The sequence below is a fragment of the Cetorhinus maximus genome, chromosome 28 (genome assembly GCF_964194155.1).
Source record: "Cetorhinus maximus chromosome 28, sCetMax3.hap1.1, whole genome shotgun sequence".
In the NCBI taxonomy this organism is placed as follows: domain Eukaryota; kingdom Metazoa; phylum Chordata; class Chondrichthyes; order Lamniformes; family Cetorhinidae; genus Cetorhinus; species Cetorhinus maximus.
In genome coordinates this window covers 4,055,080-4,082,278 of record NC_135906.1, presented here as the reverse complement: position 1 = coordinate 4,082,278, position 27,199 = coordinate 4,055,080, and the positions used below count along the sequence as shown (strand labels likewise).

Here is a 27,199-nt window from a genome sequence, read left to right as displayed (position 1 = left end):
CCCATTGCTTTCTCAACACTAATGGATTGTGAAGAGAGGGATGGGTCAGAAATTCCACTGAGCAGCATTGACTCCCAGCTACAGAAATGAAATTAAGTTGAGTCTTTAACAGCGAGGTGCTATTGGGAGGTAACTCTGTTGTTGAATTTCATTTTGATCAAACATTTCTTCAACTCTCTGCTGAGGAATTCCAAGTTGGAGATTGCCTGTGAGATGTCAAATGGCCTCCTGCTTCCTTGCATCATTCTATAATTGTACGGACAGAATGTTGGTCCAATTCCCTCTGAGCTGGGAGAGGGTCATACCCAGATCCCGGTTATTATAAACACCACACCCCAACCAACTGAACAAGCCTGTCCTTTACTCTCTCTTTCTCACAGCCTCTGCTCCTCACTTTTTCTATGTTTCCAGCCTGTTCTGTTCCTCTGACCTTCATTCCTGACCTTCTATTGACCACGGCCAACTCACTGTCCCTCTCACTCCCACCGTCTCTCCGCCCCTTCACCCACTTCCAAACCCCTTGCTTGAATAGCCCCTTACAGAGCTCAGTTGGGAGGGGGTTAGACTGAAAATCGAAAGGTCCCGAGCTTATTCCGGACTTTTCTCCTTTCCTTTGTGTCACCATTTGGGTTCGATTCTCGAGCTGCCTGATTTACTCGGAAAGTATTTCCCCAGCGCTGAAGATTGGACTGGAATAGAGAGACATTAAGGGTGGGAAATATTTCCATTTTCTCTATTTAACTGAGTCTCGATCTCCTTCTGTCCTTTTCTCTGGTTTTTCCCTCTCTCGGGGTGGGATGGATATTTGATTTGCTGCATTTGTCCAAAACGGAAACCTTTTCCAGATCTCGGACGGTCAGACACACTGGGCGGAATTTAATAGGCGAAGCCTGGGTCCCGTTGGTGGGAGTGGGAGTGAGGCCAATTCCGTTTGCGTGTCGAGAGCCGGCGTGGACACCAGACCAATTAAAATGTAAAGAGCCAGCGGTGGGCACGGGGAGCAGGTGTGATCACGTGGTGGGCACGTGGGGCAGGTGTGATCAAACCTGGGGCAGGTGTGATCACATGGTGGGCACGTGGGGCATTTACCTGCCCTCCCTCAAGCTGCACCTGCCCTCCATCAAGCTTCAACAGCCCTCTCTGAGTGTGGATCTTCCCTGTGGGGTACAACTGCCACCCAGGACCCGATGACATCTGACATGATGGACCCAAACAAGACATTTGCTCTCCTCCCAATTCTTCACCCCTACTCACACCGTACAACACCCCAGTGTCTTTCTGTTGCTCCTGTTGATACCCCGACCCCACCTGCAATACCCCCCTCTCCGCTCTTGCTGCTACTGACAGTCCATGTCTGTGAACATTCTCCTCTTCCCCTCCTCTTTGCCTCAGAGTTCAGCAAAGAGAACCACTCACTGCTTGACGAAATGGACCAGCTCACCTGGTGCATGCCACCTTTAACCAGCCCTAAATCAGGTGGCACAAGTTTCCCGTTCACCTCTGACTTAATCTTGATGGTCGGACTTAATGTGGAAAAGTTGTAATTTAATGAGTATTAGTGGGATGCTCATGTAGGGAAAAGAAGTTCCCGTCATCGGACACTGTGAATGCCGACCCACCACTGAAACGTCGCCAACTCAACCCATTAAACTCTCTTTTTTCATTCATTCATGCATGTGAGCATCGCTGGCTGGGCCAGCATGTATTGCCCATCCCTAATTGCCCTTGTTCAGAGGGCATTAAGAATCAGCCACATTGCTGTGGGTCTGGAGTCACATGTAGGCCGACCAGGTAAGGACAGCAGATTTTCTTCCCTGAAGGACATTAGTGAACCAGATGGGTTTTTACAATAATCGACAATGGTTTTGGTGTCATCATCAGACTTTTAATTCCAGATTTTTATTGAATTCAAATTTCACCATCAGCCATGGTGGGATTTGAACCTGGGTTCCCAGATCATTACCCTGGGTCTCAGGGATGACGAGTCCAGTGACAAATCCACGATGTCACCACCTTCCGCCATCGGGAAGATGAGATTTCGGTTCCTGCCTGATTAAGTCACTCCGCCCACCACATTCCCACTCTTGATGGCCCCATTAAATTCTGCCCAATGTAGGAGAGAATGTGCAAGGTGACGGGGATAAGGCAGGGGAGTGGAACTAGGTGGAAAGCTCTTTCAGATAGCCAGTACAGGATCGATGGGCCGAATGTCCTCCTTCTGCACTCTAAAGATATTGTGATACTGTGAAACGTTTCAGCTCAATGACCCTTCAACTGTACAATTTTAATCCCGGTGATTCAGTTCCTTTCATCATTGAATTAAATGAACAATTAGATTTAATGGATATTTCAGCACATTCTTCAACTGTTCTCTGAACTTAGTCTGGGTCACGGCATAAATACAAGTGTTTGTGCAGCAACTCAGGAGCTGCAGCATGAAGCCTATTTCCCGTACAACTGAATGAAACTGTACAGACCTATACCGTAATAACCACATCCGGTACCATACAGAATGAACCATTAACGTCGTCCATAACAGGATAAAATTTGCCGAGATAACAAACAGTAAAATGATGGATTTCCTTCGACTCTCCATCTCTGGGTCTCTGGGACTCTCCCCACTGCTGTCAGCCCGGAGTCTCTTGCGGGCTCTGCTGCTCACTAAAATGTGTCTGACAGTGAAAACATTGAGCAGCAAAATCACAACAAATGGGATAAACGGGGTTATAATCTGATGCAGGAACTCAATTGATACCCAGACTGTAGAAAACCGAACCGACTCTGGTACGAAACAAAAGAAGGGGGAGTTGAAGAGCAAATACCGACCTGTGTATATAAAATACCAGATAATATTCTTTAAACAGCTCAGAACAGTCACTGTTCCCAGAACCATAGCTGCCATTTTACTGGTGCAATATTTACTGTTCAGCTTCTGGCCACAAATGGCCACGAAGCGATCAAAGGTGAAAGTGACGGTGAACCAGACAGAACAGTCAGTGGCTGCATGAAGCAGGATGCCGTGGATATTACATATCGGCATGAACTTCAGGAAAAGAAACTGTTCCCAATAAACAATTGGAATGTGTCTCAATATCAGGTCGATGATAATTACCAGTAGATCTGCTGCTGCCATGGCCACCAGGTAGCATGTCACACATTTAGAGAGACCACATTTTCCCTTAGACAGGGTCGCAATCGTCACTGAGTTAGCTGTGAGGAAGGGGAATAAATAGGAAAATTATTCTTCAGGGTTGGAACAAAGCTTTCAGACTGATTCAGGAAATTGAGATTTTCAGAAGCACTGTGTCCAGGGATCTATTGCAATGATTCTTCCTGAAAGAAGAAACAAGGAATTTTATGATGTGGTGAAGGCAGGAGAGATTAAATGGTAAAAGCAATGACACTAAAATTAATAAACTAAATGTTGATCATGATCCTCCACTTCCTCCTTTCCCCCTCAAGACACTTCACAGGAGCAATATAAAACAAAATATGACACTGAGGCACATAAGGAGATATGAGGAATGACTAAAAGCTTGGTCAAAGTGGTAAGTTTTATGGAGTGACTTTCTGGGAGCAAGGTGAGATTGAGAGGTGGAGAGGTGTAGGGGGGGAATTCCAGAGCTTGATGGCCAGGCAGCCAACAATAATGGAGTGATTGAAGTGGTGATTCCATAATCAAAGGGAGAGAGAGAAAACCGATGGGGCAGGCGAACATTCCTCCTCTCAGCCTGAGTGAGGCGATGGTTCTCCATATCATGGGACCAGCTGTGACAGAGACTGGAGCATCCAGTGTCAGCGCGAGCATTTAGGGTGATGTTATGTTTCTGCCTTGACCCCTTCTTAACTCCCAGCTGCCCCTCATCCTGCTGTCTGGAATCATGTCCAAGCTGCAGATGGTGGGACCATGGACCTTGTGCTTTCCATCCCACCCCAATCCCTCTCCCCAACATCCCTTTAAAGCAGCTAAACACGGTTTACTGAATTAATAGCTGGAAACAGAGACTTACCAGGGACACCAACAATAGCGAGGATGGGGTAGTAACCTGCTTGAATAACCAGAAGTAGCCCATAAACTCGCCATGATAATGTCATCCAATGAGAATTATTAAAAAGCCAGCCAAGCCCATCGGTTAAACTCCGATCCATTGTTCTCAGATTCCGATCCATTGTTGTAACATTCCAATCCATTGCTCTCAGATTCCGATCCATTGTTGTAACATTCCAATCCATTGTTCTCAGATTCCGATCCATCCTCTCCCTCTCTCTGGAGCCGCTGATCCCTGTCAGTGCCGGTGGTGATGTTCCCGCTGACATTATGGGATAACACATTGAACGGATTCCCTTATTAACAGAAGAGGGAAACCCTCCAGTGACACAATTAGGATCCATGGAGAGTGACATTAATTACAGTCACTGAACAAACAAGTTCAGTTAACCCCTTCCAATCCAACACTTTTTGTACCACAATAAAGTAAAACATTTACCTGGTCTGGATGGGATGTGAGAGGGTCACTGAGGGAAGGAATGGTGGAAATAGTGGGCACACTGACCATGACCTTTCAATCCTCCTTGGATATGGGGGATGGTGCCAGAGAACTGGAGGGTTGTTAATGTTACACCCGGTTTAAAAAAGGAGGGGGATAAACCCTGTAACTACAAACCAGCTGTCTCACATCAGTGAAACATTGGGGGAAACTTCTAACTTCTAAAATCTGCAACAACTTAAAATGTGGCTTGGAAAACATGGGCTGAATTTTCCATTCGGCGGGTGGGTGGAGCTGAAGCAATTGTGGGCAGCGCTGCCATTTTTCGCAGGGGGGCCAATTAAGGCCCACCCAGCGCATTTCACACTCTCGTGGAGAGCGGGACTTTTAAAATTGCTGCGGGCGTGTCCAGACCGCTGGTTCCAATGGGGAACCGGCAGTCTGTATAAAATAAGGCCAGGCAGCCTCCTTTAAGCTGATCACCATGGCCAGCTCCAGGTTGTACTGCAGGGGGTCTGCACAGCAGGCTGTGGTAGAGGGAAGGCCAGAGGAGGAGGGCAGGCTGCAGGGTGTGGGGCAGGAGCAGGGCAGGCTGCAGGGTGTGGGGCAGGAGCAGGGCAGGCTGCAGGGTGTGGGGCAGGAGCAGGGCAGGCTGCAGGGTGTGGGCCAGGAGCAGGGCAGGCTGCAGGGTGTGGGCCAGGAGCAGGGCAGGCTGCAGGGTGTGGGCCAGGAGCAGGGCAGGCTGCAGGGTGTGGGGCAGGAGCAGGGCAGGCTGCAGGGTGTGGGCCAGGAGCAGGGCAGGCTGCAGGGTGTGGGCCAGGAGCAGGGCAGGCTGCAGGGTAGGCAAGCAGGGGGCCAATGTGCCCCTCGCTTCTCTGATGACTGCCTTGCTGCCCTTGTTGAGGAGGTGGCAGCCCGGCGAGAGGTCCTGTTTCCCCAGGATGGGAGGAGGAGGGCCCCCCCACGTGATGAAGCGGGCCTGGCAGGAGGTGGCGGAGGTGGTCACTTCCAGGGATGTTGTGCAGTGAACATGGATCCAGTGTCACAAGCGCTTCAATGGTTTGTTGTGCTTTGGAAGGGTGAGGACCATGTTGACCTTGGCCATTTTACCCAGCAGGTAGCCTTAGCCTTTGAGGCCACCCCCCTCCATGTCTTAGTGTCGTTACTGCGTTGGGAATTTGGCGTGAGCTGGGTGGTCAAGCAGATAGTGACCATGCTTACATCAGGCTTAGTGGTTGATGAGAAGATGGGTTCTCCCTGCACCATGTTCCTGTTCTGCTACCTTAACGGGTCTGCCCAGCAAGGTCCCTGTAATCATCCTTACTTTCCACGGTCCTACCATTTCTCCTGTATTCCCGTACCTTGTTTGTCCTGCCCAAGTGCATAACCTCACACTTATCCACATAACATTCTATGTGGCATTCCTTAGGCCATCTGACCAGCCTGTCTGTATGTGCCTGTAATGTTTGGGCCTCCTCCTGACTATTTACCACCCCACCAATGTTCCTCTCCTATGGTACTTGAAGGTTGAGCGCATTATGAGCCTGGGGGGAAAGGGATGAATTGTGTTTCTGACTGAACGCTAACTGACCCACTGTCCTTGTTAATTTCAGCATCATCAGAGCATGGCCGCAATGAGGACGTCCAGATGCCCCCTTCCACACCTGAGGGGTATCAATTGTCACGAGCGTCACACCATTTCAGTGAGGCAGGCACCAGCGCAGCGACTACCACATCAGTGGGGAATGTAACATCAGCTAGTGTCCCGTAGCACAGTGGAGAGGGCACTTCACAATCGCTGGAGGAGATGGCACAGACAGATGGTGCCAGCATCCGGAGGACTGCAGGGGACTAGGCACATGCTGAGTCCGGCAGTGATGATGTGCCTCTGGAGATGTCCGCCATGCAGCAGCTGCAGGACAAGCGGCCGGGTGCGCGGGAACATCTGGGAGTGTTGCATGAGAGTGTGCTTCACTTGGTCTCTGTGGTGGAGGAATCCAGGCAGAGTGTCAGTGATGGCATGAACCTCATGTCAGAGCGTCAGGCTTCTTCCATGGAGAGATTGGCCACTCTCATGGAGAGGGGCTTCAAACAAATTGATCAGCTTCTGATGGGGTTACGCTCGGACCTGCAAGTCCTCACAACGCTACTGGCTACAGGTGGTCATTGGCAATGTGGAAGACGTTCTGGGTACCAACTGTCCCAGCGTGGTGCCCATCCACCTGCGGTGAGCAGGGAGGTCCAAAGTGACCTCACATCAGCACAGCAGCTGCCTGTTGTCTGTGTGGGCTCCTCTCAGGGCGCTCCGGATGAGGGCAGCAGCTCTGCCCCTCTGCCAGTGACCGTTGCATCTGTTGAGGCTGCGACAACTGGGGAGGTGCCAGCTGTGGAACTGGCCACTCCCTCCCAGGCTGTGCCAGCACAGCCTCCCCGGGCCAGAGGACGTCCGCCAAGGTCATCGAGGCCAACAGGACAGCAGAGTCAGCAGGCTGTCTCACAAGCCACTCCGAGCGATGGGGTGGCACCAAGACGTAGCACCCACAAACGTAAGCATAAGGCACGTTAGGCCCACCACGGTTTTGTCACTGGTGCATTTGTGTTGGCCCGAGATTAGGGATTTTCTATTTTTCAATGTTGGAGCAACATTTTGTTTTGATTTTTGTGGCAGCTGATAAGGTGGAAGATGTAGCACCTAAGTGCCGCTTATGGATGCGCCAGGCAATTCTGGTCCTGCAGATCCGTTTGTGCGGAGCTAGCTGAAGGTTCGTTGGATTAAAGTCTCCCGGGTGTCCCTGCCTCCTTGGTGTAGTAGCGGGTTGGCGTGCTGCCCCTCATCATTGCCCTTTGCTTCCTCATCCTCTGAGGCACTGCTGGATTCATCGTGTGCAGCCTCATCCACTGCATCAAGGTCTTCATCGTCCACTGCATCCCCCCTTTCCAGTGCAAGATTGGGGAGAGTGCAGCATGCAACCACTATCACCAAGACACGATTTGGGGGGTACTGGAGTGTGGCCCCTGAGCGGTCCAGGCATCGGAAGCACATCATGAGAAGACCGATGGTTCTCTCCGCCACAGACTTTGAGGAGGCGTGGCTCCTATTGTAGTGCTGCTCAGCTTCTGTTCTTGGATAGCGGAGAGGCGTCATGAGTCACATTCTGAGGGGATAGCTCTTGTCACCCAGCAGCCATCCATCCAGCCGAGTCGGAGCACTGAAGAGCCCCGGCACCTGGGAGTGTCTGAGGGTGTAGGCGTCGTGGGAGCTGCCTGGGTACCTTGCACAGACTTTCAGAATCAACATCCTGTGATCACACACTATCTGCACGTTCATGGACTGGAAGCCCTTCCTGTTGACAAAGGCACCGGGCTCACCTGCTGGCGCCTTGATGGCCACATGTGTACAGTCTATAGCACCCTGGACGCGGGGGAAGCCAGCAATGGCCGCGAAGCCTCTGGTTAGCTGTGTCTGACTTGCCTGGTCACAGCGGAAGTGGCTGAAGGTCAATGCCCATCTGAACAGAGCGTAACATCGTGTAACCTGTTTGACACAAGTGTGGACAGCTGATTGGGAGACACCACAAAGATCACCCGCTGAGCCCTGGAAGGAGCCAGAGGCATAGAATTGGAGGGCAACTTTGACCTTCAGAACCGCTGGCATGGGGCGTCCACCCACACAGTTAGGGGAGATCTCAGGACCAAGCATCTGACAGATGCTGTTGACTGTTTCCTTTGACAGTCGGAGCCTCCTTCAGCACTGCACCTCAGTCATATTGAGGTAGCTGCTTCGCCGCCTGTATATCCTGGCAGTGGGATAGTGGCGTCTTCTGCGGCCCCTTCCACCTTGGACACCCTCTTGGACCTGCGCCCCTTGTGCCTGTGCCTGGCCTCCCAAAGGTGGCTCCCCTGGAGGCTGATTGTCCACTCCTGGCCTCCTCCTTATTCTATCCCTCCCTTCCTTCTCAGAGGAGCTGCCTCCAGTGGAGATGTCAGAACCCATACCCAGGCTGAATGGAGGCCTCTGGAAAGCTGCAGGCCCGATAAAGGTACCTGACTGAAGAGTGCTGAGCTGAAGCGTCAAAGTACAGAGAAAGCTGCTGGAATTCGTTCTGAGCTGCTACAGATCGCACAGGCAAGTTTAAAAAACTTGCTGCAATAAATGCTTCACATAAAACACTGACAACCACACTGAGCCCACATATCCCGCCCGTGGATGAGTTTCATTAAAAAGTCACTTACCCGCCTGCCCGTTGTGCCCGTGCAAAGAGCCGAAGATCGCACGGGCACCTCAAAATCAGCGTCGATTGCTGAGTTAAGGGCCTTAACAAGCCCTTTAATTAATGGCAGGCGAGTGTCACACTTCATCGCGCGCCCGCCCAGCTAAATATCGTGATGGCGCGCGGTGACATCGGGACTCTCCCCCGGCGTCACCGAGCGCCATTTTAAAAGCTGATGTGTGGGGTCCGACCCCCCCGCTCGTCACCCAGAAAATTCTGCCCCATGAGTTAATAAATGAGCAGCAGCACAGCTATGTTCATGGGAAATCGTGTCTGACCAACTTGGAGTTCTTTGAGGAAGTAATGGAGAGGGTTGATGAGCTCAGCCTGGTTCATGTTATGTATATGGACTTTCAATTGTCACATGTTAGGAAAGTGAAACCCATAGATTAAAGGGGCAGTGACATTGTGGATACGACACTGGCTATGGGACAGAAAGCAGACAGAAGTGGCAAATGGTGGCAAGATCGTCTGCATGCTTAACAGTGAGGTCGAGTGTCTTGGGCTACAGGAAGATATAGACGGGATGGTCAAATGGGCAGATAAGTGGCAGATGGAATTTAACCCTGAAAAGTGTGAGGTGATACACATTGGAAGGAGTAATTTGACATGGAAGTATTCAATGAATAGCATGACACTAGGAAGTTCTGAGGAACAAAGGGACCCTGGTGTGTGTGTCCATAGATCTCTGAAGGCGGAGGGGCATGTTAGTGGGGTGGTGAAAAAGGCATATGGGACACTTGCCTTTATCAATCGAGACAAAGATTACAAAAGTAGGGATTTCATGTTGGAATTGTATAGAACCTTGGTGAGGCCACAGCTGGAGTGCTGTGTGCAGTTCTGATCGCCACATTATAGGAAGGATGTGATTGCACTGGATGGGGTACAGAGGAGATTCACCAGGATATTGCCTGGGATGAAACATTGAAGTTTTGAAGAGAGGTTGGATAGACTTGGGTTGTTTTTGCTGGAACAGAGAAGACTGAGGGGTGACCTGATCGAGGTGTACAAGATTATGAGGGGCATGGACAGGATGGATAGGGAGCAGCTGTTCCCCATAGCTGAAAGGTCAGTCGTGAGGGAGAGGAGGTTTAGGGGGGATGTGAGGAAAAACTTTTTTACCCAGAGGGTGGTGACGGTCTGGAATTTGCTGCCTGGGATAGGGGAGGAGGCGGGTTGCCTCACATCCTTTAAAATGTACCTGGATGGGCACTTTTATGGCCGTGACGGGGCCGAAATTTTCTGCCCATTGAGTTCAATCTTCAGCCTATTTGAGGCACTGTAAGAAGTTGTTTTGGACAACGGAGCCCAATATTCTGGAAAACCGTTCAAGGTGATGTGTGAAAAGTGGGGAGTTGACCATATTACCTCATCACCCACACTACCCCAGGCCCAATAGTATGGCGGAATGGATGGTCTGCACTGTAAAGTCTTTAATTATAAAATGTCAGCAAACTAAACAAGCTTTGCACATCGCAACAGGCACTATTTTAATATTAATCTGAGCTGTTACAGCTCTTTCTGAAATGCATTTTGAAATTTGAAATGTTTATTAATTAACTGTGTAAATACCATACAAATTACTTGGTTTAGTTTAATCTAGTTTATTTTCTAAAATGGTTCCCATTAGCCAGTTGTCCATGTGCAGTGCAACCTGCAGAAACAGCTGCATTGTTTTCAGGAAAACGGATACAGCTCCACTGCCAATACTGTTTTGTAGTGATTGAAACCACAACATCTGCCTGTTTCAGAGTGAGATCAGGGAGTCCATAAGCTGGAGGCAGAGGGCAGTGTCTGGCAGCAGAAAGTCCACCAGCTGACACAACCAGGAAGGGGCAGCTTGTAGAATTCGGCCTCTTATTGAAAATGCTGCTCCAATCCACACTCGATAATCAAATAATCTGCTGTGTTTCACCATTAAAAATAAACCAACGAGCTCCTACAGAGGGAATGTGTCCAGGTTTAAAACTTAAACATGTACTTGATTCCCTGTTAATTTGATGGGATTGTTTCAGTTGGAAGCGTTTCTTATGATAGAGACAGATTTGCTTTGTACAGGCAGTTTAAAATATTAACATCTCATAAAGTCCACCATTCACAAAAATACACAATCATGGTAAGCACTTACCCAATTTCTCAACGTGCACTTTGAGCAGATGTGACTCCTCTCTGGTAATGTTCATCAGTAAAATATGATTGTATATGTGAACAGAACTGCAGTGACTATACATTGAGCAGGGTGATGTCGCACAGACTGTTTCACCACTCCTCCAACTACCTTCCACATGATCCATCCAGCACCGGTGTCCATTGTCAGGAGTGTGTGACATCTGCAACATGCAATGCTGCCAAACCCCTCGGCTTCCCTGTGAACCCACAGCCTCTACCACCGAGAAGACAAAGGCTTCAAATGTAGTGGAGAAACCACACAAACATCCTTCCCTGGAACATACACGGCATCTTGACATGTGGGGAATCGTCTTTAGTCAGTGTCTAACAGTCGCGTGTGGATGACTGTCTTCAACACAGCACTCATGGTTGAAGTGCACCTGATAAATTCCATCTGATCTTTGAGTCTGATCATTGATGAACAAGAAATGCTGCAAGGAGCATCTCAATCCACAACCCTTGGTGTATTACAGCCTTATCTGAAGGCCTGGAGAAGGAAACAGCCTTCCACTGCTGGACATGCATGGGCACACCCTGGCTCCTGATGGTGTCAATGAGAGCTGGATTTCAGAATGCAGTCTTCAGTGCCAATGGTAAGGTCCGCGTTCACTCTGTTAACATTCTCACTGAGGGTGCAAAAACAGACCCAAACATTCTTTGCAATAGATATGTGTGTTTATAACTTGTGTAATTGTGATGTTAATGAAGTGATTGAGGACAAGTTGCCTCAGAGGAGGTGGAGGAGGCTGCTCACCTCTCGTGCTGTACAGCATCGAGGAGCGTGGTGGCCTGTTACATCGAGCACGGACCCGTTACCCATTGGGGACCCATTCAGACTGCGGCCTCTGCATTTCCGCAGGAGCAGCCATTGTCACTGGGACAAGTACCGCACATGAGTGCTCTGGTGGAGGGGCTGGGAGTTAGGAGAAGATGAGGGTCTGAGGTGCTCTCCGAACCTTCCCCTTCCTCACGAACCTCCACAGCCCTAGGTTGTCCTTCAGGTGGGTTAGGAGGAGCTGGCTGCTGGGGCGCAGCAGTCGCCCATTCCAGCAACCATTGTGCCACCAGTGTGAACATCCTGAGGAGGTCTGTAATAAGGTAGACAGAGGGGTTTAGATGGAGAAAAGCAAAAATACAGCTGAGGCTGGAAATCTGAAATAAAAACAGAAAGTGCTGGAAAAGTGCTGGTGTATATGGGTGTTAGAGATATGGAATTCCAGAGCGAACATATTAATGTGCCGCACAAAAGATTATTGGCAATAATAAGAGCAGATGGAATTGGAGGGAAGCTTTAGATGTGGGTTGGAAATTGGTTGCGAGGTAGGAAACAGAGAGTGGGAATACAGTGTCTGGTCTCAGATTGATGGGATGTGACAAGGGGTGTTTCACAGGAATCTGCACTGTGGCTCAACATTCACCATTTTTATAGTGAGTTGGATCAGGATAGAGTTGTGTGTTCAGCTTGTAAATGACACTGAATTAGGAGGATAGGAATTAGTGCAGATGGAGGCGGGGAGTGGTAAAGAGACATTGAAAGATGAAGTAAGAGAGCAAAACCTTGGCAGATGGAGTTTGATGTGGGTGAGAGTGAGGTCATCCAATTTGGAATTGAAAAAATAAATATTAAAATGTTCTAAATGGTTAGAAACCAGGAACTGGAGAGGAACAAAGTGGTTTGAGAGTCCAAAGACACAAATCATTAAAAGCTGGTGGTCAGGTAAAGGTAGCAATAAAAAAACGATGAGTGGAATGTTGACACTTACCTCAAGGAAGCTGGATTGTAAAAGGAATGAATTTCTGCTTCAGTTGTATTGAACCTTGGTCAAACCCTATCTGGATATTATATTCAGTTCTGGGCACCCAGCTCAGGAAGTGCCGGGTAGATTCACCAGAATGAAAACGGTGCTTCGATGGTTAAATTATGAGGAGAGCTTGTATAAGCCTGGCTTGTATTCCATTGAGTTTAGAAGATTGAGCAATGATCAGATTGAGGTGTTTAGAATGTTAAAAGGATTGAAGAGGTCGATATAGAGAAACTATTTCCTCTGTTGGGGGAATGAAGAATGAGGGAACATATTGAGCTCAGTCATTTAGGAGGGAAATCAAGAAATAAATTTTCACACAAAGAAACCGGGAATTTACCCCCAAAAGGCTGTGGATGCTGGAACAACTGCAGATAACAAGACTGAGATGGAGAGATTTTTGGTGAGGAATGATTTCAAGGGATCTGGAGCTAAGGTGGGTAAATTGCAGTGAGGGACCAATCAGCTGTGATCTAACTGAATTGTGGGAGGGAAAACCACCTCCTCTTGTTCCAATGTTCCTAATCTTTATCAGTTCCTCCTCAGACAGGGGAAGCATTGCAGCAGAACGATGGTTTAACTTTGTTTTTTTATTAGTCAGGACTCATCAATTGACATGAAATGTTTCTCGATCACCCTTATCTCCTGAGGTTTTGTGGATAAGCACAGACATTAAAAACAAAATGAGGAAAAAGTTCAGATTTTCAAGTGGAAAAGGCTGCGGACACCGATTTCCTTTACTTTCAATTTAGTATACAGTATTATCTGCTCCCGATGTGGTCTCCTTTACATTGGGGAGTTCAAATGCAGACTGGGTGACCGCTTTGCGGACACCTCCGTTCAGTCCACATGTATCACCCTGAGCTTCCTGTTGCTGGTCATTTCAATTCTCCACCTTGCTCTCACTCTGACCTTTCTGTCCTTGACCTGCTACAGTTTTCCAATGAAGCTCAACACAAGCTCGAGGAACAGCACGTCATCTTTCGACTGGACACTCGACAGCCTTCTGGACTCAGCACTGAGGCTAACACTTTTAGATCAGACCCTCTGTCTTCATTTTGTTTTTTTTGCTGGTTTGTTTGGGTCTCGTTTCTTTCTTTATTCCTTCATGTTACATTCAGACGGTTGCTATGCAGCCATTCACACCACATCTGGACACATCTTCTGTTTCTTTCCTTTCCCAATTACCACTGCCTTTGGCTTTTGTTCCATGAAACCTTTTATCCTTTAATCTCTCCTGCCCTCCTCCCTATTACACACCTTCCCTCCTGTTTTTCCACACCTCTCCCCGACCACTTGCTCAAAACCTATTACATTTCGAAACTTCCTGGGATTTATTACAAGTTGTTGTTGTTGTTGTAGCAGTGTGAGAGTCTCCATTTCCCATCACTCCATTTATCAGTCTGCACACCAAGCTCCCTGGGTCAGTGTGGGCAGTGCCCACCAGTCATCCTCATGGATCAATGAACAAAACCACGTGAGATGATTGGATTAATGGTGCCTTCAACATGAGAACTTGTGGAGCTGAATTCAGTCAGGTGACACCAGAGCAACTCAGAGTGATTCCCATTGGTCCAAATAAAATCGGCCCTCCTGGTAATAAACCCATGAGTTCTGTCATTGGTGGAGATTGTGGAGATTGGGGCTGGTTAATTGGTTCAACGTTGCTGCTTCTGGTCTCATTGGTGTCAGGTGAGTGCAGCTTGTGTGTATAAAAGGTGCTGCTCGGTGGCTGAAGGGATGGTTGAGTTGTTTGGTATCATGGGGGATTTTGTAGTGAGGGCTTTGTTCCCAGTGCTGGTGTCAGTTGGAGCTCATTGTGGCTCTGATACTTGGCAACAGTTTCTAGGCCAGAGTCAAAGCCACCCCTGTGCCTCAGACAGTCTCTCCTCCTGGGCCTCCCTTTGGTTCCCATTTCCGTGTGTCTGAGGGTGGAAGTGTGTCTCCACTGCAGACTGTGATGGTGCAGTGTGGAGAGGACAAGCTGCTGCTCAGGGTCCAGCTGGATTTATTTGGAACCAGGCACCTGATCAAAGCTGCTAACCTGACCCCGGGGACAGCAGGTTGTTGGCCAACCAGGATCTACTCTCAGAACCACACTGCCCTCTTTGACTATGGATTCCATGAGTGTGGCAGCAGGTTGCAGGTAATGGGAATCCTCAGCTCTTGCTCTAAGCTTGGGCTGTAGGTTATTCCCCACTCTTCATTCCGACACTGGGTGAGATGTCAATGATATTGAGGAGATAGCTGTCTCCTGCTTTATAAGACTACAAATTAGCTTTCTAGTCTGTATTGCACTTTGCTTTAACTGGTTCCTGAGTCTCTCCAACCTATGACATCAACCCCATTGGTCTTGAACCTTCTCTTTGGATCCTCCAAGCTTTTCCTTTTGTTGTTTTGAGGATTTTCATCTCTATTCCCCTCATTCAGATCAATCCACCTGGAGACTTCAGTTTCAGTCCAGTTTAATCCAATTTGATTGTCTCTTAAATGAAGAAAATGGAATAAGAATTAAGTCCACTTTGACTAAAGAGTAACTCCACACTTCCCAGTTTCCCTGCCATTGGAATAAATGGGGTCCTGGCTTCAAACTGTTCTATTTCCATGCTCCATGTCATTGTCCACTTGTGGCTCCTTTAACTGTTAACTGAAGCTGTCCTTTTGTTGAGAGACTTCCCGATTAATGGACCTTGATCTTGTGCTCATGATCTCTCTCCTTCGATAAGGGCTGAGGTTACAAAGCAACAAATAACCAGATGAGGCCATACGGCCCCTCGAGCCTGTTCCCCAATCTCCCCACAACATATTCTTTGATGCCCCAAAGTAAATCCATCTGTCTAAAATATACTCAATAACTGAGCATTCACAGCTCTCTGGGGCAGTGAAGTCACAAAATGCATGACCTACAGGATGTTCTGGCAGTGTTACATGTGGGACTGAGCACACTACTGCCGACAGTAATTTAAGGCCCATGACCCAGACCCAGGGTCGGCTGCTGCTGAACACAAATGTGGGTAGACCAAGCTGTACCTGTGAAAATAAATCAAACTGGGATAGAATTCCCAAGATTCTTTCCTTGCTGAATGAAGAAATTCCTTGTTACGTTAATCCTAAATGACTGGCGCCTGACCTGAACTGACAGCCCCTAATAGTAAACTCTCCAGTGATGGTGTAGCAGTCTCTTCACACTGACCCTGTCAATCCCCCTCAGAATTGTTTTCAGGGGATGGGATGACTTTATTGTTAACCCCTGTGTAGAACATTCTCATTTCAGAACAGCTCTTCATTCCTTAACCTGATTCTTTCAGATGATTGGAGATTTCCTCATCTACACCACCCACCTGAACCACACCCCAGAGTATCATGGATCTGTCATTGTGAGAACGAATGGAGCTGTCGTTGCCATTGAGTGTCGTTATTTGAGGTGAGAATCTTTATTCGCTTTGTCAATAGGATCTACAGCTGCTGGTGGTCTCTGAAGATGTCCTAAAATGACTCCCCTGCCTTTCCAGGAAGGGCAATGTGAGCAGTGACCCCATCAAGCCCACCTGGATCCCATTCAGCTCCACCAAGTCTGGAGAAGGGCATCTGTCATTCTCTCTGCGCCTAATGAATGGTATGTGATGGGTGGATGGGGAGTGATTTCCTGTAGTCACTCACTGGGAGTTACAGCCACTGTCTCGAACCCTTGTCCTCTTGTACTTCAGGTGACTGGCTTACAGAGCGCACTTCGACTGTCTACTACCTGGGTGAGCTCATTCACATTGAGGCCTCTGTTTCAATGACCAACCACATGCCCCTGAAGCTCTACATTGACCGCTGTGTAGCTACATTGAGCCCAGACAAGGACTCCACCCCGAGATACAGCTTCATTGACCACAATGGGTAAGGAGCTCTCTGCTTTCTCCAGCTGGTCCCATCTCAATGGCTTCACTTGATTCACTTCCTGTCCCTTTTTAATCTTTCTTCAGTTGCCTCCTGGACAGCAAAGCTGAAGACTCCTTTTCAACCTTTGTGTTGCCAAGAGACGAGCGGGAGCTGGACAAGCTCCGGTTTGACCTGGATGCGTTCCGTTTCCTTGGAGATGACCGTTCCTTGGTAAGAGGAAGCTGATCATTGGAGTCTCCATGTTGGGAGGGAGTCACTGAATCATGACTTGTGTTGAATGTGTCCCTCAGATTTTCATCACCTGTCACCTGAAAGTTGCTCCATTGGATCAGAGGGATTCCAGGAACAAAGCTTGTACTTTCCAGAAGGTGCAGAATGTGTCAGTTCCCCCTCTCTCCATCAGGGATTTGTTGTGTGGAGATGTGATGCACAACCTGGTTGATGGGCTCTTTCTCTTGTTTAGCTGGACCCCATTGGAGGAATCAAGCATTGACATTTGTGCCTGTTGCCATGTGGGTAACTGTGGTGCCACAAAGGAGTTGTGGTTTGGTCCCAGAGGAAGGAGAGATCTTGTACCTGAAGCTGGTGGGACATTGATCCTCTAGATGTTGGACGTCCCCCTTTCCCCTCTCTAACTGGAATGTTTGATGTTGCAGAGAGTGAAGCTGGATTAAAGTGGGAGGGTGAGGCCTCACTTGGAGCCCTGCTCATTCTGGATACTGATGTGACCAAGCTGGCAACAGAGTCCCTGAATGAGGCTGAGCGAAGGATGCAGGAGAGGTCTCCAGGTGGTGAGTTGGCCGACTGCTGGTTTCCATTTCCCCCTCAGTGTTTCCTTCACTAACCATTGGTTTCTCATTGCTTTGTAGGTGTGGAGTCTGAGGTGGTCCTGATCGTGGCCCTGACTGTGACAGCTGTCTCCCTGATCTCTGCTTCATTCTGGAGGTTATTAGCTATGAGGAGAGGTTGGAGAAACTCGGATTGTTCTCACTAGAGCGACGGAGATTGAGGGGCGACTTGATAGAAGTTTACAAAATTATGAGTGGCATGGACAGAGTAGATAGTCAGAAGCTTTTTCCCAGGGTGGAAGAGTCAATTACTTGGGGACATAGATTTAAGGTGAGAGGAGAAAACTATAGAGATGTGCGGGGCAAGTTTTTTTACACAGGGTAGTGAGTGTCTGGAATTCGCTGCCAGAGGAGGTGGTGGAAGCAGGAACGATAGTGGTGTTTAAGAGGCAGCTTGACAAATACATGAATAGGATGGGAATAGAGGGATACGGACCCCGGAAGTGCAAAATGTTTTAGTTGACGGGCAATATGATCGACGCAGGCTTGGAGGGCCGAAGGGCCTGTTCCTGTGCTGTACTTTTCTTTGTTCTTTTCTTTGTTCATTGCTGGCCTTGCTCCTGTACAGGAAACACAAGCAAACTCAGGTCAAACAGTGATCAAATGATCAATAAAGCAGAGACTCCTTCTACCTTGTGCCAGGGAGCTGAATGGTCTATGCATTCTCCTTGTTAATTAAATATCTCCATGGACCTAATGACTGGTGTTAGTCTATCCAAGCACAGAACTAGGCCTCCTGAATGATGGGCTTACGGAAGGTTGAGAGAAGCAGGAATTGCTCATTTTTTTTCTGGGTGCTTCAGACCCCAGGCTTGGTATCTATAGCCACCCAGTGTTGGGGAGGGGGTGTGAGCAGGCCTGGCATGAGGGGGAGGGGATGTGAGCAGATCTGGGGCCTCCTTGTGGACCTGTTCCTGAGCCTGGCTGGTGTGGGTGTTTACTCAGGCTGCCTCACTCTCTTCCATGGTGATGTTCACCCCCTGGAGAGGGGGCTCACTGTATTGGAGTGTTTGAGGTTTGCTGTCATCAGTGGTGCCAGAAGGACCGAGTGGATGATCCATCTCAGCCTCCTCCTGAGGTCTCCAGCATCAGATGCCAGTCTTCAGCCGAGTTGATTCACTCCTCATGATATCAAGAAATGGCTGAAGGCCCTGGATCTGCATCTGCACTGGCCCTTACAATATTCCAGCAATAGTACTGAAGGCTTGTGCTCCAGAACTTGCCGTTCCCCTGTTCAAGCTGTTCCAGTGCGGCTACAACACTGGCATCACCCAGCAAAGTGGAAAATTGCCCAGATGTGACCTGTCCACAAAAAGCAGGACAAATCCAACCCAGCCAATTCCTGCCCCATCAGTCGACTCTCGATCATCAGCAAAGTGATGGAAGGGGTTGTAACAAGTGCTGCTTGATAGCACTGTTGCTGCTCACTAACACTCAGTTTGGGTTCTGCCAGGGCCACTCAGCTCCTGACCTCATTACAGCCTTGGTCCTCAGGGCGGTGTCCAAACCCCAACCATCTTCAGCTGCTTCATCAAAGACCTTCCCTTCATCATAAGGTCAAAAATGGGGATGTTCACTGATGATTGCACAATATTCAGCATCATTCAGGACTCCTCAGATACTGAAGCAGCCCATGTCCAAATGCAGCAAAACCTGGACAATATCCAGGCTTGGGCTGACAAGTGGCAAGTAACATTCGTGCCACATGAGTACCAGGCAATGAACACTTCCCACCAGAGAGAATCTAACCATCTCCCTTTGAAATTCAATGGCATTACCACCACTGAATTCCCCACTATCAACATCCTGTGGGTTACCATTGACCTGAAACTGAACTGGGCGAGCCACATAAATACTGTGGCTAAAAGGGCAGGTCAGAAGCCATGAATCCTGCAGTGAGTATTTCACCTCCTGATTCCATTAAGCCTGTCCACCATCTACAAGTCAGGAGTGTGATGGAATAATTTCCCCTTGACTAGACAAGTACAGCTCCAACAACACTCGAGAAGCTTGACACCATCCAGGGCAAAGCAGCCCACTTGACTGGCACCCCATGCACAATCATTCGCTCCTTCCATCACCAATACACAGTGAACAAGATGCTCTGCAGAAACTCACCAAGGCTCCTAGAACAGCACCTTCAAAATCCACGACCACTACCATCTAGAAGGACAAGGCCAGCAGATAAATAGGAACACAACCAACTGGAAGTTCCCTGCTTAGCCACTCACCATCTGACTTGGAAATATATTGCCGTTCCTTCACTGTCACTGGGTCCAAATCCTGGAACTCCCTCCCTAACAGCAGTGTGGGTGTACCTACACCACAGGGACTGCAGTGGTTCAAGAGGGTAGCTTACCACCACCTTCACAAGGGCAATGAGGGACGGGCCATAAACGCTGGCTGAGCCAGTGATGCCCAAACCTCATGAATGAATAAAGTATTTTGTATCTGTTTTCATGGCAGACAACACGAACAACATCCCAATAATAGTGGAAGGTCAAGGGGCTACAGGGAGCAGGGATCTTAAAACAACCACTATCACGAAAGAAAGAGTAATGGGAATATTAATGGGACTTAAAGCTGACAAGTCCCCTGGACCTGATGGCCTGCATTCTAGGGTCCTATAAGAAGTGACTGCAGAGAGAGTTTATGCATGGGCTGTCATCTTACAAAATTCCACAGGTTCTGGAGATGTAATGAAGTCAGGAGCTGAGAGTCCCTGGCGAAATCCATACTGGGCATCAATGAGCAGGTTATTGCTCAGCAAGTGCTGCTTGATAGCACTGTTGATGACTCCTTCCATTGCTTTACTGATGATCGAGAGTAGACTGATGGGGCGGTAATTGGCTGGGTTGGATTGCCCTGCTTTTGGCGTACAGGACATACACGGGCAATTTTCCACATAGCCGGGTAGATGCCAGTGTTGAGCTGTACTGGAACAGCTTGGCTAGGGGCATGGCAAGTTCTGGACCACAAGTCTTCAGTACTATTGCTGAAATATTGTCAGGGCCCATAGCCTTTGCAGTATCCAGGGTCTTCATCTGTTTCATCATATCACGTGGAGTGAATCGAATTGGCTGGAGACGGGCATCTGTGATGCTGGGGACTTCCGGAGGAGGCTGAGGTGGATCATCCACTCAGCACTTGTGGCTGAAAGTTGTTGCAAATGCTTCAGCCTTATCTTTTTCACTGATGTGCTGGGCTCCCCCATCATTGAGGATGGGGATATTTATGGAGCTGCCTCCTCCAGTGAGTTGTTTAATTGTCCACCACCATTCACAACTAGATGTGGCAGGACTGCAGAGCTTAGATCTCATCCGTTGGTTGTGGGATTGCTTAGCTCTGTCTATCACTTGTTGCTGATGCTGGTTGGTACGCAAATAGTCCTGTGTTATAGCTTTACCAAGTTGACACCTCATTTTTAGGTATACCTGGTGTTGCTCCTGGCATGCCCTCCTGCACTCTTCATTGAACCAGGGTCAATCGCCTGGCTTGGTGATGATGGTAGAGTGGGGGATATGCAGGGCCATGAGGTTACAGGTTGTGTTCGAGTACAATTCTGCAGCTTCTGATGGCGCTCAGCGCCTTATGGAAGCCCAGTCTTGATTTGTTAGATCTGTTTGAAATCTATCCCATTTAGCACAGTGGTCGCGCCCCACAACACGATGGAGGGTATCCTTAATGTGAAGGCAGGACTTGGTCTCCACAATGATTGTGCAATGGTCACTCCTACCGATACTATCATGGACAGATGCATCTGCGACAGGCAGGTTGGTGAGGATGAGGTCAAGTATTTTTTTTTCCCCTTATTGGTTCCCTCACCACCTGCCGTAGACCCAGTCTAGCAGCTACGGCATATAGGACTCAGCCAGAGGTGGTGCTAATGAGCCACTCTTGTGATGGACATGAAGGTCCCCCACCCAGAGTACATTCTGTGCCCTTGCCACCCTCCAGAGGTGCTTCCTCCATTTGGTGTTCGGTATGGAGGAGCACTGATTCTTCAGCCGAGGGAGGAGGGAACGTGGTAATCAGAAGGAGGTTTCCTTCATGTTTGACCTGATACCATGAGACTTCATGGGGTCCAGAGTCGACACTCCCTCCCGACTGTATACCACAGTGCCGCCACTTCTGCTGGGATGATGATGATGGTGGTGTCCGGGACCTAATCTGTAAGGTATGATTCCATTGCTTCACTAGCCCCCAGATGTTAGTTAGGAGGACTTTGCAGTGTTGACAAGGCTGAGTTTGCTGTTGTCATTTCCGGTGCCTAGGGGAATGCTGGGTGGCCCTTCCGGTTTCATTCCTTTGTTTGGTGCTTTGTTGTGGTTTGATACAACTGAGTCGCATGGAAGAGTCAACCACATTGTGCTCTGGAGTCACATGTCGGCCAGACCAGGTAAGGATAGCAGATCAGACGGGTTTTGACAACAATTGACAATGGCACCATGGTCATCGTTAGACTTTTAATTCCACGTTTTTCATTGAATTCGAATTCCACCACCAACCATGGCAGGATTCAAACCCTGGTCCCCAGTGCATTACCCTGGGTCTCTGGGTTACTCGTCCAGTGACAATTCCACTACACCATCGCCTCTCCTCAACACTGAAACCCATTGTTAAGGAAGCAGGAGCAGAAAATTGAGAAAATCAGAATACAAATGGCAGATTAGTTTTGTGAAAAGGAAATTGTGTTGGACAAGTTCATGTGAGTTGTTTGAGGATGTAACAAGCAGGGTGGATAAAGGGGAACCAGTAGATGTAGTGTACTTGGATTTCCAGAAGATATTTGATAAGATGCCATATAAAAGGTTATTAGCCAAGGCAAGAGTTCCTGATGTTGGGAGTAATATATTTGGATGGATAGAGGTTTGGGTAACTAAAGGAAAGAGAGTCAGGAGAATTAGCTCATTTTCAAGTTGGCTAACGGTCACTAGAGGAGTGTCCCAGGGACCCGTGCTGGAATCTCAACTACTTACAATCCATATGAGCGACTTGGATGAAGGGACCGAGTGTATTATTGACAAATTTGCATCCAATACAAGGATAGGTGGGAAAGCAAATTGCCTGGACACACAGGTCGGGATTTTCCAGCACCACCTGTCACCAGGATCTTCCGGTCCCGCCAAAAGTTAATGGAACTTTGGCTGACCTGCCTGCCCCATCCCCTGTGATGGGCACTGCCACATGGGGCTGGAAAATCCCGGCAAAGGGATATCGATGGGTTAAGGGAGTCGGCCAATATTTCAGAGATGGATAAAAATGTGGGAAAACGTGAGGTTACCCACTTTGGCAGGAAGAACAGAAGAGCAGAATATTATTGAAATGCAGAGAGACTGCAGAATGCTGCAGTACAGAGGGAACTGGGTGTCCCTCATACATGAAACTCCAAAAGTTAGCATGCAAGTCCAGCCAGGAATTAGGAAGGCAAGTTGAATGCTGGGCTTCATTACAAGGGGGACAGAGTGTAAAAGTGGATTTCTTACCAGGAGGGCCGATTTCAATCCTTTTAACATTCTAAACACCTCAATCTGATCATTGCTCAATCTTCTAAACTCAATGGAATACAAGCCAGGCTTATACAACCTCTCCTCATAATTTAACCCTCGAAGCACCGTTTTCATTCTGGTGAATCTACCCGGCACTTCCTGAGCTGGGTGCCCAGAACTGAATATAATATCCAGATGGGGTTTGACCAAGGTTCAATACAACTGAAGCAGAAATTCATTCCTTTTACAATCCAGCTTCCTTGAGGTAAGAGTCAACATTCCACTCATCGTTTTTTTATTGCTACCTTTACCTGACCACCAGCTTTCAATGATTTGTGTCTTTGGAATCTCAAACCACTTTGTTCCTCTCCAGTTCCTGGTTTCTAACCATTTGGAACATTTTGAAATTTATTTTTTCAATTCCAAAATGGATGACCTCACTCTCACCCACATCAAACTCCATCTGCCAAGGTTTTGTTCTCTTACTTCATCTTTCAATGTCTCTTTACCACTCCCCGCCTCCATCTGCACTAATTCCTATTCTCCTAATTCAGTGTCATTTACAAGCTGAACACACAACTCTATCCTGATGCAACTCACTATAAAAATGGTGAATGTTGTGCCACAGTGCAGATTCCTGTGAAACACCCCTTGTCACATCCCATCAATCTGAGACCAGACACTGTATTCCCACTCTCTGTTTCCTACCTCACAACCAATTTCCAACCCACATCTAAAGCTTCCCTCCAATTCCATCTGCTCTTATTTTTGACAATAATCTTTTGTGTGGCACCTTAATATGTTCGTTCTAGAATTCCATATCTCTAACACCCATATACACCAGCACTTTTCCAGCATTTTCTGTTTTTATTTCAGATTTCCAGCCTCAGCTGTATTTTTGCTTTTCTCCATCTAAACCCCTCTGTCTACCTTATTACAGACCTCCTCAGGATGTTCACACTGGTGGCACAATGGTTGCTGGAATGGGCGACTGCTGCGCCCCAGCAGCCAGCTCCTCCTAACCCACCTGAAGGACAACCTAGGGCTGTGGAGGTTCGTGAGGAAGGGGAAGGTTCTGAGAGCACCTCAGACCCTCATCTTCTCCTAACTCCCAGCCCCTCCACCAGAGCACTCATGCACGGTACTTGTCCCAGTGACAATGGCTGCCCCTGCGGAAATGCAGAGTCCGCAGTCTGAATGGGTCCCCAAATCTGTAACGGGTCCATGTTCGATGTAACAGGCCACCACGCTCCTCGATGCTGTACAGCACGAGAGGTGAGCAGCCTCCTCCACCTCCTCTGAGGCAACTTGTCCTCAATCACTTCATTAACATCACACTTACACAAGTTGTAAACACACATATCTATTGCAAAGAATGTTTGGGTCTGTTTTTGCACCCTCAGTGAGAATGTTAACAGAGTGAACGCGGTCCTTACCATTGGCACTGAAGACTGCATTCTGAAATCCAGCTCTCATTGACGCCGTCAGGAGCCAGGGTGTGCCCATGCATGTCCAGCAGTGGAAGGCTGTTTCCTTCTCCAGACCTTCAGATAAGGCTGTAATACACCAAGGGTTGTGGATTGAGATGCTCCTTGCAGCATTTCTTGATCATCAATGATCAGACTCAAAGATCAGATGGAGTTTATCTGGTGCACTTCAATCATGAGTGCTGTGTTGAAGGCAGTCATCCACACGCGACTGTTAGACACTGACTAAAGACGATTCCCCACATGTCATGATGCCGTGTATGTTCCAGGGAAGGATGTTTGTGTGGTTTCTCCACTACACTTGAAGCCTTTGTCTTCTCGGTGGTAGAGGTTGTGGGTTCACAGGGAAGCCGAGGGGTTTGGCAGCACTGCATGTTGCAGATGTCACACACTCCTGACACTGGACACCGGTGCTGGATGGATCATGTGGAAGGTAGTTGGAGGAGTGGTGAAACAGTCTGTGCAACATCACCCTGCTCAATGTGTAGTCACTGCAGTTCTGTTCACATATACAATCATATTTTACTGATGAACATTCCCAGAGAGGAGTCACATCTGCTCAAAGTGCACGTTGAGAAATTGGGTAAGTGCTTACCATGATTGTGTATTTTTGTGAATGGTGGACTTTATGAGATGTTAATGTTTTAAACTGCCTGTACAAAGCAAATCTGTCTGTATCATAAGAGACGCTTCCAACTGAAACAATCCCATCAAATTAACAGGGAATCAAGTACATGTTTAAGTTTTAAACCTGGACACATTCCCTCTGTAGGAGCTCGTTGGTTTATTATTAATGGTGAAACACAGCAGATTATTTGATTATCGAGTGTGGATTGGAGCAGCATTTTCAATAAGAGGCCGAATTCTTCATGCTGCCCCTTCCTGGTTGTGTCAGCTGGTGGACTTTCTGCTGCCAGACACTGCCCTCTGCCTCCAGCTTATGGGCTCCCTGATCTCACTCAGAAACAGGCAGATATTGTGATTTCAATCACTACAAAACAGAATTGGCAGTGGAGCTGTATCCGTTTTCCTGAAAACAATGCAGCTGTTTCTGCAGGTTGCACTGCACATGGACAACTGGCTAATGGGAACCATTTTAGAAAATAAACTAGATTAAACTAAACCAAGTAATTTGTATGGTATTTATACAGTTAATTAATAAACATTTCAAATTTCAAAATGCATTTCAGAAAGAGCTGTAACAGCTCAGCTTAATATTAAAATAGTGCCTGTTGCGATGTGCAAAGCTTGTTTAGTTTGCTGACATTTTATAATTAAAGACTTTACAGTGAAGACCATCCATTCCGCCATGCTGTTGGGCCTGGGGTAGTGTGGGTGATGAGGTAATATGGTCAACTCCCCACTTTTCACACATCACCTTGAACGGTTTTCCAGAATATTGGGCTCCGTTGTTCGAAACGACTTCTTACGGTGCCTCAAATAGTCTGAAGATTGAACTCAATGGGCAGAAAATTTCGGCCCTGTCACGGCCATAAAAGTGCCCATCCAGGTACTTTTTAAAGGATGTGAGGCAACCCGCCTCCACCATCCTCCCAGGCAGCAAATTCCAGACCGTCACCACCCTCTGGGTAAAAATGTTTTTCCTCACATCCCCCTAAACCTCCTCTCCCTCAATTTGAATTTGTGTCCCCTCATGACTGACCCTTCAGCTATGGGGAACAGCTGCTCCCTATCCACCCTGTCCATGCCCCTCTTGTACACCTCGATAGGTCGCCCCTCAGTCTTCTCTGCTCCAACAAACACAAACCAAGTCTATCCAACCTCTCTTCATAACTTAAATGTTTCATCCCAGGCAACATCCTGGTGAATCTCCTCTGTACCCCCTCCAGTGCAATCACATCCTTCCTATAATGTGGCGACCAGAACTGCACACAGTACTCCAGCTGTGGCCTCACCAAGGTTCTATACAATTACAACATGACCTCCCTACTTTTGTAATCTATGTCTCGATTGATAAAGGCAAGTGTCCCATATGCCTTTTTCACCACCCCACTAACATGCCCCTCCGCCTTCGGAGATCAATGGACACACACACCAAAGTCCCTTTGTTCCTCAGAACTTCCTAGTGTCATGCCGTTCATTGAATACTTCTTTGTCAAATTACTCCTTCCAAAGTGTATCACCTCACACTTTTCAGGGTTAAATTCCATCTGCCACTTATCTGCCTATTTGACCATCCCATCTATATCTTCCTGTAGCCCAAGACACTTGACCTCACTGTTAACCACCCGGCCGATCTTGCCACCATTCGCCACTTCTGTCTGCTTTCTGTCCCATAGCCAGTGTCATATCCACAATGTCACTGCCCCTTTAATCTATGGGTTTCAGTTTCCTAACATGTGACAATTGAAAGTCCATATACATAACATGAACCAGGCTGAGCTCATCAACCCTCTCCATTAATTCCTCAAAGAACTCCAAGTTGGTCAGACACGATTTCCCATGAACATACGTGTGCTGCTGCTCATTTATTAACTCGTGGGGCAGAATTTTCTGGGTGACGAGCAGGGGGGTAGGTCCCCACACATCAGCGTTTAAAATGGCGCTCGGTGACGCCGGGTGAGAGTCCCGATGTCACCACGCGCCATCGCGATATTTCGCTGGGTGGGCGCGCGATGAAGTGTGACACTCACCTGCCATTAATTAAAGGGCTTGTTAAGGCCCTTAACGCCGATTTTGAGGTGCCCGTGTGATCTTCGGCTCTGTGCACGGGCACAACGGGCAGGCGGGTAAGTGA

The 27,199-nt window shown here is 48.1% G+C and overlaps 2 protein-coding genes across 3 annotated transcripts in view; one reads left to right on the top strand and one right to left on the bottom strand.

Moving 5' to 3' along the window:
- Nucleotides 1-1,427: 1,427 nt before the first annotated feature.
- Nucleotides 1,428-17,110, top strand: LOC144668742 (zona pellucida sperm-binding protein 3-like). The gene is made up of 7 exons (XM_078531073.1): nt 1,428-1,517; nt 14,579-14,875; nt 16,038-16,153; nt 16,242-16,345; nt 16,437-16,614; nt 16,701-16,827; nt 17,081-17,110. The coding sequence occupies exons 1-7, from the start codon at nt 1,428-1,430 to the stop codon at nt 17,108-17,110; spliced, it is 942 nt and encodes a 313-aa protein (XP_078387199.1).
- An 812-nt stretch (nt 17,111-17,922) lies between these two features.
- LOC144668778 (EVI5-like protein) overlaps nt 17,923-27,199 on the bottom strand; it is a 73,461-nt gene continuing 64,184 nt past the window's right edge. The window contains exon 4 of one of the 2 annotated variants that reach the window (XM_078531109.1): nt 17,923-18,025. In XM_078531109.1, the coding sequence (XP_078387235.1) occupies nt 18,008-18,025 (18 nt within the window). In that variant the 3' untranslated portion in view covers nt 17,923-18,007. The remainder of the gene's footprint in view (nt 18,026-27,199) is intronic. The other variant, XR_013573556.1, reaches the window with a different exon arrangement.

Bases quoted from the DNA above. Each gene is read 5' to 3' on its own strand.
- LOC144668742 (XM_078531073.1), top strand. From the start codon at position 1,428: ATGGACCAGCTCACCTGGTGCATGCCACCTTTAACCAGCCCTAAATCA. The intron at 14,876-16,037 runs GTAATGGGAATC...TGATTCTTTCAG, and splicing joins AGTGTGGCAGCAGGTTGCAG to ATGATTGGAGATTTCCTCAT. The intron at 16,346-16,436 runs GTATGTGATGGG...CTTGTACTTCAG, and splicing joins CTCTCTGCGCCTAATGAATG to GTGACTGGCTTACAGAGCGC.